General features: G+C 29.5%; 1 protein-coding gene across 1 annotated transcript; it reads right to left on the bottom strand.

Annotated features, from left to right (window-relative positions):
• Positions 1 to 5,759: 5,759 nt before the first annotated feature.
• LOC114416531 (mitochondrial import inner membrane translocase subunit PAM16 like 2-like) lies at positions 5,760 to 13,285 on the bottom strand. Its single transcript, XM_028381432.1, has 5 exons — positions 13,133 to 13,285; positions 10,806 to 10,883; positions 10,099 to 10,186; positions 6,801 to 6,934; positions 5,760 to 6,220 (listed from the first exon to the last, which is right to left on the bottom strand). Exons 2-5 carry the CDS (start codon positions 10,806 to 10,808, stop codon positions 6,095 to 6,097), a joined length of 351 nt encoding a protein of 116 aa, XP_028237233.1. The 5' UTR covers positions 10,809 to 10,883; positions 13,133 to 13,285; the 3' UTR covers positions 5,760 to 6,094.
• Positions 13,286 to 13,707: the final 422 nt, after the last annotated feature.

Below are 13,707 nucleotides of genomic sequence, written 5' to 3'. Positions count from 1 at the left end.
ATATTCAACTAACATGTACCAGCAGTACCAACCACCTAGCAAAAATTACAAAACAACAATTAATGTTCCAGGAATGAAAACAAAAGCCCTGCCGTTACAAAATTAATATCCCTTCAAAGCAATCATTAAGAAACATAATAAGAGCCCTACAACTTATTAAAGCCCCTACATTAAATGATTACCTCTATTATGCTATATAATATAACTGCTACCAGTACACGTTGCTTGCATGAGCATGAACTCTTCACACAACTGTTCATTTCCCTGCATGGAATGTGAAGGTGTCTTCCACGTACTGTATTAGAGAAATTAGTAATAGACAAAAAAAGAATCCATCTAATAATGAATCCAAGCCTACCAGTACACGTTGCTTGCATGAGCATGAACTCTTCACACAGCTGTTCATTTCCCTGAATGGAATGTGTAGGTGTCCTCCACGTACTGTATTAGACAAATTAGGACAAAAAAATAATCCATCAAATAATGAATCCAAACCTCTCCCTTCTTAAAGTTTTTTTGTTAAATTAAATTAAATTAGTCATTCCTTGAATTATTTGTATCAATAGTCTTATGTTATACTCACGTAATAAAAGGGTCTATTATATATGATAAGGTATTTTTCACAGTCTATCCTGTCATATGTATCATTAAGTTAATCAAAATAATATGATAAATTTAAAAAAGAAATCAACTTAGTCCAACAGAAAAAAAAAAGCAAAAGTTTTCAAATATAGAAAACTAAACTAAAAAATCAAGATAAAAGACAAAAAAAAAAGTATATTCTAATCATTTCACGTGCAACTATGCAGGGTGGTGTCATTTGAAGAAAATAAAGTAAGCTACATAAAAGATTAAATGAGATAGATAATATGATGAGAAAAAAAAAACTAGATAGATATTTACTAATAATTAATAAAGTCGAAAAATATTTTATACTAACCATATGATAGGAAAAAAATCGAAAAAGTATCAACTAAATTTCTTAATCACAACAAAATTATTTGAAAAGATAAAAAGTAATGATACAAAAATTATTTTAAACATCTGAAACATCTCATTTTTTTTTTCTCTTCTAATCACATTATAAATTCTACAAAATAACATGCATATCTTATCAACATATTTTCCAAGTAAAAAAATGTGTAGGCCATACATATAAAGGAATTTACCGACAAAATTATGCGTTAAAAGCTTAAATTTGAAGACCAGTGACAACTAGATCAAACTGTAAATTATTAATATAGAACTAAAACAATAGTGAGCCAAGATTTTTTATTTTATTTTTTTTAATCATGTGATGTGATTTCATATGCATTACTTTTAAGTTATCACTGTTAGGTTTATGTGTACAATTCCAGATCACCAGCTAGCGTCGTGCCGTCGAAACTTGTTGGCCATGTTAGGTTTGGTGGGGCAGTTTTGGCTAAAAATCAGAAACTGCCTACCCCTTTGTTTTAGTGTTTTGTCTAATGGTCAACAAAAAAAATCTTAGAACGTTGTAATGAATATTCTATTTCAGATTAGTGAATGCTGATTGGATGGAGATTATCCTCATCAGCAGATAGACTCTTATATATTGTTTGATTTACAGAATTTAGATTTTGATTCTGAATAAATCCTCCAATATATTTACTTCTAAAAAAACCTTTTTGTGTAATTTTATTATTGGTGTAAAATATTTATCAATTTTTTCAAAGACTATCTCTCTTAAAAATCTTGACTAATCAACTTTATTAAAAAAAATTCTCTTAATCATATTTTTTTCTTTATAATACTCGGAATTAAACTCACTTTTTTTAAGGAAATTGAGACTTCACTTTGGAGGATTAAAGTTTAGTTTCACTTGAAAAATGACATGTTGATAAAATAAATATAACTAATAATGTCACCATAAAGCAATTAAAGTTTGGAAATATTTTAAATTTACATTGAAAATGACTGCTAAAGTAAAAAAAAAAAAGGATAATTATATCAACTACTGTTTAATTCGCACCTTTCAGTATGTTACTTATTATAACATTAGTAACATACTGATAAAAAAAAATGTATTATTTGCTCTTTTTATAACGTTTTAAAAAGTTATAATTCTTTTCTATGAAAAAAGAAGAAGTTATAATTCTTTCTGTCTAATAAAAAGAAGTTATAATTGGCCCCTGTTTTATTTGGGATATGTAACCCAACTTTAACTTGTCCAGCCTAAAATCCTAGGTCAATCCAAATTCAGTTCCTCATCAATTTGTTGATTACGTACCTACTAAAAAAATTGCATTAGACGAGATTTAATAATAATAATAAAAAACCCCCTCTAGTTGCAGTAAAAAAAGTCACTATATCATGAGATTTTGTCAAAAAAATAAACAACTTGAAAATAAGATAAGAATTGAATTAGCTTTTTACTGTAAAGTTAATTTACTATTTCGCCTGAATGTCTTTAAAGTTTATAAAATGCTTTCCTATGGGCTAACTCCACAAATTGTCTTACTCATTTATTTTTTATCACCGCGTGTTTTTCATGTCCAATTGAATAAGTATAGTAAGACAAGAATCTGAATAGAAAATCAAAGTTTACGGCGAAACTACACTATGGGATTTGTCAAAGTTCATTTTTTTCTAAAAAATAAACACTAGATTTTAAACTCGTGCATAGTACGAATATAGTTTAGTATTTTATTTAATTTTTTTAATATGTACATAAATAAAAATTTTAATTTTGAATTTATAGTATTATTAAATACAAAAATAGATCTAATAAATATAATTATTATGTTTGATGTTCATTTTTATACTATAGAAATTATTTACCATTTAATTAATCTTTTTTGTTGTGAGATTTACAATAACACTCCTTATTCAACAAATTAAACTAAATTGCCTTGATCCTTTACTTATATATATATATATATATATATATATATATATATATATAAATTATTTAACAGTTAAAATAAATATTTTAAAAATAAAGTAGAATCTATTTGATAATTTTTTTTTACTAAATTTTTGTTTTAAAAGCTTCTTCTAAGCTAAAACATATTCAATAAATGTTTTAAAAACTGTATTTCATTTAAAACTAGCTAACTCACGCAATGGAAGAGTATATTTATAAAACTAAAAATGTTATGTAAATTTAATTTAATTAACATATACTTATTTTTAAACAATATATATATATATATATATATATATATATATATTAAAGTAGATATGTTTAAAAAAACTACTTAAAATATGCAAAAATTATTTTAGTTAATAAAAATTTAATCCAATGATGATTTTCATATAAATTATTACATATAATATTAACCACAATAAATTTAAATGTTAGTGATCAAAGATAAAATGTTTTAAAAAAATTATTTAATTTTCAAAAATACTCTTAGAAAATAAAAAAATGTATTTGTCATTAATGTCAAATTATATGAAAAATGTTAAATAAGTAATACACTAATAAAGAATAATTATTTCATATATACGATAATTACTTTGAGAGAATAAAGATGAAAATCCAGAAAAAATGAGGAATCAAAACAATAATAAACCCAAAAAAATATCAGAGGCAAAACTAAATACGGAAGAAAGAAAACAAAATGTGAAAGAACGGGAAGAAATTATTTTAGGATTAAATATCTTTTTCTTTTTCGTAAAGTTAAAATTTTCATTTTTTTGACGCGAAACAAGATTAGGATATCTGAATCTATGTGTATAATTTTTTTACATCAATTATATGCATGATTAATGTAAAAAATATTATATTTACATTAATTATACACATATGTAAAAAAATCATAATCGTAAATATGGATACAATCCAATCTTGTTCTAAATAAAAAATGATAATTTTAATTTTACAAAGTAAGAAAAAACGTACAAAGAATTTTACAGAAACAAAAACATCCACTCTAATTTTATGAGGATAAAAAATATTTTAGTCATTATTTTATATAGACAATAATTACTACCAGTACTATTATGATTATTTTTATATGAATTAAGTAATTTAATGGAAATGCAAATTCGACTTGAAGATATTTTGGTTGCCTAAAATGGGCGCTACTTTCCCTTGCAGTCAATAAAATGACCAATGATAAATGGATGCAATGTCGTTCGGGTGATCCAATGAAAAACACATTTGTATTACTGAATCATCATATATGATATATCCAGATAAGTTTTGGTGGACCAGCCATTGAATACTCATTACAATGGCTTTTAATTTCGTTGTAAAATAAGATCTATGGTCATAATGGGAGTTTGTAAGTGAGAATGAAAACTCATAATTACTCTTATTGTCTTTGCAATACTACTAGCCAAGCTGCAGGGATCAACTATCTAAATACTACTTTACTGTGATGGGACAAGGGATCACATAAGGATCACTAAAGCCTTGCATGTGAGAGAATTTGAGAAAGAGAAATGCATATGCAAAGTAGCTAGCTTTGCACAACTGTAAGAGGTCTCCATCAATTGAGTATGTAATCTCATAAATAATAACAATGGAGCTGTCAAGGTCTTTGACAAAGTGGTCTATATATATGGTTTTATTTTATGGAGATAAGTGGCTTTTTGCATAACTGTATATTATGAGGTCCCAATTGAGTAGGAAATCCCATAAATAATAACAATGGAGGTGGTTGGAGTTCATTTTCCCATATTAGAAAATTAGAAAAAGAGAGAGGGTGATCATTTTCAAAAAAAGAAAAGAAAAAAGAAAAAAGAAAAAAGAGAGAGATAGAGAGAGACGGTGATGTTCGCAATAAATTCAATTACTGTTTGAAACCTCAAAGTGATGATTTGCCACAAAAGGGTGGGTTAAGAATTGCTTGTCATTTAGGCTACATAAAAAAACAAAGTAGTGCTTTCGAAATTAGAGAATTTTTTGGAAATAAAAAGGCGTGACATGTCAGAAAAAATCATACAAATTTATAAGTTAATAGATACCGAGTTTAACAAGTCAGAAAAAATCAACTTATGGCCTGAAATTTTGTCACTTTTTAACTTCTTTGGAATTAGAGTGAAGACCTATGAAAGTCCAAATTATAATCTGAAATCAACCTTTTAGTTAAGGACTGTTTTGATCAAGCCTACATTCATTAGTATGAAATTTCATTAATTCAATTTTGGCAAACAACAACTTATTATTATTATTATAACTTTTGAATTATTTTGATGTAAAAAATTTAAAAGTATTCAAAAATTAAATTATTATAATCTATCAAGGATTAAATTGAGTTTTCTCTACTCTTCGATCTCATCACTAAAATAAGAGCCCAATTTTAATCCTCATCTGAAAAACATTTTAAAAATGATATAGAAGTACTCTTTTAAAAGTTATCCAAACACATCCGAATGTTTTTTAAGTGTCTTTTTATTTAACTGTGCAGGCAAGTATTTTTTGGGGCAATATATAGTATATGTGGCTACAAAATTAATATTCAATCAAGTTTTGCAAATGGGTCGGTCTTATTTGGTATGAGAAAAATAGTTATTGAAGCTATTTGCTACAGCTAGGCTTCCGTAAATTATAAAAAATGAAATAATTAACCAAATTCTAACAATTTTTTTTATTGAAAATGTTACAGCCGTGCTTCTTTTGTATTGTATTTATACTTATAGCTTTCTGGCTATAATTGGATTCATCTAAATAGATACTATTTTACATAAACAATACAATGATTTAAATCCTGACCAAGTTAATTAAGGAACATAAGTGGTTATGTCAACCATTGTTGATAATTCCACACATTGTACATGCACTTATATATGCATAGCATGTTTAATCACAATTTCAGTCCTTAATTTTCCAATGGTTATAATTTTTTTTTCTACAAAGTCCTAAGTGCACTAGTAGAATCCATACTTCTAATGTACCAAATAGCATTTATTTTTTGCAATTGAACTCTTGATATTTGGAACATCATTAACCTCTTGTATTTGGCTCAACATAAGACATTGCCTGAACTAATGCGAAATTGATGACCTAAACCAAGCCTTGGCAATTATCATACATTCTATCAACACGAAAATCAGCAAAATATGACAGAAAAACCAAAATGATTACACAAGAGTTATTATAAGATAAAGAAAAACCAAGTTCTCAACAAGGGGTACCCGGATTCTTGCCTTGATGGACAGCCTCCAGACATTCCTTGGCCCGATGAACTTTGGATTGGAGGTAAAAACTCCCATTCTTGGTATTGTTCTCAAATAAACTACCATATTTCTGCACGGAAGAAAAATGTTTAAACAACTATTATAACAAAAATTTAACTCCTCTAAAGCAAAGGATGCGCTTTAAAAAGATAAACGTGAAGTTATAATGTCAATTCAAAAATCAAGAAAGTAAATTTTAGAATTATTATATTTTAGAGTAAATTACATAAATCACCCCTAAGGTTTTGTGAAATTACATAAGTATCTCCTACTTTTATTAACCTCTCTTATAGGAGAGAACGGTGTAATGTTTTTCAAACAAAAGGGGTTGTTAATGTAATATATGTAAGGGATTGTCAGTATATATTTTTCAAAAATTAAGAGGGTTGGTATAGGGTAGATAAAAGTAGGAGAATTTGTGCAATTTTACAAAATTTCAGAGGTAGTTAATGTAATTTACTCTATATATTAATATATGAGCACATATTTTATCATAATATTAGACTATTAGTCATTGATTTTCTAATAAAAAGGTATATCTTCGTACTTTTTCTTCAAAAACGACTTCCTCCCCTTGGGGGGAAATACATTTAAATTTCAAACAACAAAAGGGTCATATAACCACAGCACAAATTATATGATATGCTAACCTTCACAATCTCCTCCCAGGAAGTTTCCTCAGTAACACCAAGAATCTGCCGAGCCTCTTGTTGTGTCATCCCTTTGCTAGATCTGCGGATAGTATTTTGTATTGTCTCTTGTGCAACACCATTTCTTGAGGCATCTGGAATAATATAACATAATGTTTAGAAAATGAGAAGATCTAGCTGCTATGTGTATGTGTAAAGGGAGAGGGGGAGAGAGATTTGCTACGACACAATATGAGAAAGAAAAACTAAGGACCTAACACAAATTAAGGACTTATGCATGGTATTCGACAAAGATGATTAAATTTATGAGAAAATGGAGGAGCTATTTGGGTAAACTTTTCAGAGAAGTATCAAATGTTTATTGGGATATGGAGACTTAAGTTGCTTACAAAGCAATGCTGCATATTATCAAAAATTCATTTTGTAAACATGACTAAAATTAGTTCATGCCTAATGAATGAAGGAAACATTTAGCTCTTTATGACGAAAGGTGACATCCAAAAAATTTCTAAACATGAAAGATCCAATGTGATAAGTCACCATGAAACTACAGAAGAAGCAGGTGATAGAATAGATGTTACAGAAGGAGTCTAGTGTATCAAAAATCAGTTTGGATACTGCCTAGAAGATTGACTACTAAGTTTATCCATCAGCGGGGAATGCTGAGTGTTAACACAGTAGAAAGAAAGATCGTCATACAATATCCAGATTTTGAGAAAGCCTGTAACATAATTAAAATCCCTCATGACATTCACTAGATATTTACAATGAGGGTAGCAAAAATTCATATATGGGATAAAGCTATTGTTATACAGTAGCATAAATTCAAATGAATATGGATGTGTTTAAGGCAATCACAAATTTCGCAGGTTGTCACACCCATTTCCAGAACATCACCTTGAAAAATGCTTAACTAGGTCTAAATGGATTTGATTTTAATTTTTTGAAAATGGTAAATTGATTTGATTACAAAAATGTGAATTTGTTTTTAGTGCATCAAAACTCAAGTAAAACATTAGATTGTAACATATACCGATTGTGGAAAATAAAATAACATTAGAAATAATAAAAGAAAACACCATAAACATTTTAGTCGGTAATCATGAGCAGAGTCCTGCATGCTCCAAAATAAAATATTATAAGTAAAAGCAAAACATAGTCAGAAATTTCAGAACAATCTCAAAAGGATGGTCATAATAAAATATAAGTTGCCAATCAGACTCCATAAAAATAGTATCTAGCTGGCAGATGTTCCTTTAGATCGCAATAAGTTTAACATCAATCCAGCTGGATACTATTTTTATATTTCATTTAAATCTGATTGTTGGTGGCTTATGTTCTATTAAAACAAGGCTGACACAAATAGAAAATACTTTGTCCCACAAAGCTGAGAAAGAATATTGAGCCATTTTATTCCACCCTTAAGCCTAAATCTCTACAGCCAAAGGGCTTTACACTCTTTCTGACCAAAACACTAAACCGATTCTGAAGCTTCCAAGCCACACAATACAGAAAGGGATAATTAATACTTTCTGAATTTCAAAAATTCAAAATACAAACATCAAGCGAAATGGTCATCATGCGAGGTCGAAGTCTGAAAAACCACTTGTATTACTTCTATTACGTACAATCCAATAATTCAAACAAAAATTTTAACCTTAGCTAAACCTCTTAAGGAATCAAAAGCTCTAAAATACTGAATTGGGATGCACTGAATCTGACTTATCTCTTGGGGTTGAAAATGGGTGTATTGAGTAGTCCCAAATAAAAATGGAATTGGTGATCAATTCAGTAACAAAGGAGCCTTAATCTTCCAAAAAGTGTACATTTGAGTAGTTTGATTATGAGATAGACATGTAAATACTAAATAGGATACACAGCTAAAAGAAACAAATCTGTCCAAAGGCTCAAATCTCCTAAAAGCATAAGCTCAAGTGAAGGATCATGAAAAGGACTGACTCTCCTAAAAGCTTAAGATTTTAGGTGAAGTCTGACAAAGGTTCTATATTTGACAGGTCACAATACATCGATTTGTCAAAACAGAGAAACAAGAGTAATTATATCAATCTAGGTCAGTAGTACCAGTGAGGTTCCCTTAACATGAGTATTAATAAAAACATCTTAAAATGAAATTTCTAAAACAATCTTAACCATGGAGATTGGAATGATAAAAATAAGATCTGGGAAATTTGATAAAGACAAAGAAAAGAATCAGAATACATAAGAAAGCCTAACAAATGTAATGGTTCTCCCAAAATAAACAAAAAATCCATATCTATAATGTAGCCTAGGCATGGCGAAAAAGGATGAGAAATTAATTTCAGGTACTTGAATACTGCATGAGGAAATTAAAACATTTTCTCTTCAATGAAATTAGGGTCTCTAGCCAAGCCATCACTTTTCACTCTCTCTCTCTTTAATTTCACTTCTCTTCATTTTACAGTTTTACTGCTAGCAATTCTGTGAAAGTGTTTGAAATTAGTATCCTCTTCCTTAGTTAGCATTTTCATGGAATCCTAACCTTCACCGCATTAACATCTAATCTCCCCTTAAAAATATTGTCAGCCTATTTGAGTTCAGATATAGAACCCTCACAAGCTAATATATCTATCCATCATACCTAATTGCAGGAGAACTTCCCTTTAGAGACCAACTATAATGATCTACAAGCTCAATATGAAGAATGTAACCTATTCTAAGCTCTTCTCCCAAAATACTACTCAACTCCAAGAAACTAGAATTTTATTTCACACTGTCCAAACACGAGGACTTCACATACCATAGATAACCAATTGCACTGAAATTTTCATTTTGAAAGCTTCCCATGTAATGATTCAAATTTGTCAACTTTATTGCCCAAGGAAGCCCATTAAATCCTATTCCAACCTGGGCAGAAAAGAAAAACAGTATCTCTCTCCAATAAGAACCTTGGGAGAACCACACCACAAAAACAAGATGTTGTAGTTGGAGAATGGAGATCCCAAAGCCTTAAAAATTCCACAGTAGAATCTCATACTTCCAACGTGGGACTCCCATAAATCTCTAGATAAGATACTTGGCTACTAAATTCTTAAAAGAAGTGTAGATACTGAAGTGTTGAACAGTAAACTAAGTATAAAATTATTTTAGTGTTGGACATTAATTTAACCAACATTTTCATATCATATGTGTTAACAAAAACAAACAATAATTAAACCCAACACCTAGACATCACATTATTGAATAGTAAATTAGAATGCAATATTATGCTTGTCAGACAAATCACATATCTATCCATAGTCACATTTAAAAAGCTTACTAGAAAGTGCTTGACGATATGCCTGAACAAATGCTCTTGTCATTATTCCTCCACCAATCACAATTAAGTTTGCAAGAAGCTTAGCAGCCTGCATAAACAATTCAGCTGAAGTTTTGCAGAAAAAGGGAATGTTCCAGACAATTCATTGTACAAAGATCATTCACGGATAGCAGATGAAGATCACTTCCAGGACCACATCCTCAATTAATACTCTCCTCTTTGATTTTTTTATTTATTTTCCATTTCATACATACATAAAAAAAAATACTATTATGTCTCTGTCTTGAACCTATGACTCCCCCAACAAACAGAGCCATGCCCAAATGGAAATCACAGCATAATTATGCACAAATGGCAAGCTCGGGAACACAAGGCAAAGAAGCACTAGCTAAACTTCTGGGTATTGTAAAAGTCACATAACAGTCAATGAAAATAAATCAATCTAAGTTGGCCAACAATAAATTAGAAACATGCTCTTAAAAAATTGTATACCTGCAAAGAACCCAATCCATAATTCTACAAATAAATCTTGAGATAATACTCATAATAGATAAAAATCAAAAGGAAGAGTTTATTATTCCCTTAATGTTATTCATAGAAAAACTAAACAACAAAGAATACGCAAAAAATTTCACTTCTCTATTTCCCTTTAGAACCAGACAACAAGTTTGATAGGAAGAAACAAGATAAGACAGATACTAACATACCATAGCTTGGGAATCGACAAAATGAACCCCTTCTAATCCACAAGCTTGGATTCTTCTTCTGTGAATGAGTTACTGAACCTGAATCGAGTTAATGATAAATAAGGGACTTTATTTGTAGCTTTCAACACAATGAGAAGATCATTTTTTTGCTACAACAACAACCTCAGAGAGAAAAGTAGGGATATGGATAGGTTTGGCATAAAATCAAACCAAATCCATTAATAAGCCAACTATATGTATTGGATTTCAAAACCAATTTACTTTTATATTCAAAATGGGTTTGGTTTTAACTTTTGACCAAACTAGTTTTCAGTCAAATGCAATTATAAATCTGCTCATCAAAAGAAAAAAAAATCCAATTATAAATCCATATTCTTATCCAAATCTAATTATAAATCCAGAAACCACTTCAAAACTGGCTTTTGTTTCTCAAGACTACTTTTTTTACTAGTCAAAGGCCCAAGATTGTTACAACATTGGACATCAAATTAAAGATTTGACAGTCCACGATCCCTTTGGGATAAATGTAGAGGAAGCTTCATAAAGAAAAATGAAAGTATTGATCAACTAAACTTCAAATTCAATTACAAGTTCAATCTTATGTTAGTACATACTCCTATGAATCACGACACCACCCTAGTACCCTATTCTTGCACAGTTGCACTCTTATTTCACTATATATATCCAGGAAATGAAGCAAGCCAAGTAGAAAACATACAAACAAGGGGTAAAAGACAAGGAGGAATTGAGGAAACAAGAAGACACATTCATTGAGGTCAAAAGATTCATTTTGGGCATGACAAAAATGAGCAATTGATCAGTTGACTGCAAATAATTTTCAATTGCAGTCTTGGGCCAGGCAGAACTTGTTATGCCCATAGTTGTGCCTCAATAATAGTATCATTAGTTTGCTACAGATATCTAAAGATTTATTGCAGTAATGCTTACCTCTTCTAAAAATCAAAGGATGTATTATTTACTAACATATTTTGGAAGATAAATTTTAACTCCAAATCATCATGTCTTTTTACTATTCCTAAAAATACAGAATCAACAAGTAAATACCATCATATTTGAGTAAGATGCTCACGCTACCTTCATAGCATTGCAGATTTATTAATGACAACAGAAGCCCTGAGATAGTCATGGGTGGGATTATAATTAGGAAATAAGAATAAGCAAAAAGCTTCCAATAGATTAATTTGGGGATGACCGTCTTTTTAATTGTATACAATGTGGAATATATTTGTTATGCATATAGGTTGCAGTTTTAGTGGTTTTAATGATTTTGTCAACCAAAAGTGTGGATTAGTTGCTCCTCAGAATCTATGAAATTATCTTTTAACTAGATAGTACTGTTTTGGTTTCTTTCTAAAGTAGAGTGTACATCAACTCTATCAATGGATTTTTCTTTTTTTTAGCTGATGCCTATTCAACATCTTTTTCTCCATCTAAACAATTCAAGGTTTCTCTCTTCTCCTAGCTCATCCATCTATAAAGACAATTTAATACAAACAGTACTCAATGCAATTAAATACCTCAAGCCCTTAAAGAAGGGCTAAGGGTGTGAAGTTGAAGTAGAGTCTCAGAATGTTTTTTAAGAAAATGTCGAACTTCAACTCGATCTAGGAAATTTCTATCTATTAACAAGATGGAGTAGTTATCTAAGTTGCTTGAAGAAGCTACAGCAAGAAACCAGACTAAGGGAAATAAGGACCTTAACCACAATGAGAAGGACTATTTGCTTCCTAAAGTAGTTGAATTCTCTGAAGAGAATAGACATGGGGGAAAAGACACATCTAAGGTAGAGCTTTCAGCCAATGAAGGACTCAACTCAAACAAAGCTTACAGGAATAAATCATTGATGACAGAGAAGTGGAACCTTGGAACCAGAGTAAATTGATGATGGTGGATGAAAAATATTCTACTTTGGCACATTGAACATTAGATTGGATACGTAATCCACGGATGTACCATGTATATATGGGTATTAATGCCCTCAATGCTACAAGCAAGCATCAATATGTGGATACTGGACCAAAATTACAAATTGTTTCTAGGAAAGTGACAAACACATTTTGTGGGCAATATATTTTTCCGTGATTCAGATCAAACAACAAACAGTTTGTGGAAAAAACCAAATATATTGCAAAAAAGATGTTAACAGAAAGTAAACCATCATGAACAAAGAAACAAGTGCGTATTTCATATCATACAAGGGAATTTCTGACTAGAGAGGCAGAAAAACCTCATATAAGGGGGAAATAAATAATATGAAATTAGAAAGAAGAAAAAAAATCAAACGAAGAAGCAAGAACAAAACAAACCTGAAAAAATAACCTACGAACACTGTAAAACTGAAGCCTTGGATGCTGTGAAGATGAAGCTATAAAGATGAATTCATGACATAAAAAGATAGGAAAGTTTTTAGGGGTTTTCGTGGAGAGGAAGCAGAGCAAGGTTTTTTAACTTGTTTTACGTTACTTGTATTAACGTGTAATTATAAAATTTTCCTTTTAAATTCTAAAATATCCAATTTATTTGTCAAGAATTTTAAAATTATTTTAATAAAGTATTGAAAAGAATTTTAACTTCTTCTGAAACTTATATTCAACTCAAAAAATACTTTACCAAATAAAACAAATATTTTAGTTTGGGTAGGATAAATGCTTATTTTGATATAATTAAATTTTATAATAAATTAATAATTTTAAATATATATTATATTTTAGGTTTATAATTAACAATTTAAATGATGATATAAGATTATTTTCAATTGTTGAAAAATTCTTAAAACAACTATTGAAATTCAACTTAGAAATCCAGATAAAAAAATCATGGTAAATTGAAAGAGATGGACAATTAAAAAATAGATATAAATAAAGATAAAAAAGTAATTTAA

The sequence above is a fragment of the Glycine soja genome, chromosome 6 (genome assembly GCF_004193775.1).
Source record: "Glycine soja cultivar W05 chromosome 6, ASM419377v2, whole genome shotgun sequence".
Taxonomy (NCBI): Eukaryota; Viridiplantae; Streptophyta; class Magnoliopsida; order Fabales; family Fabaceae; genus Glycine; species Glycine soja.
This window is presented reverse-complemented; position numbering and strand designations above follow the sequence as displayed.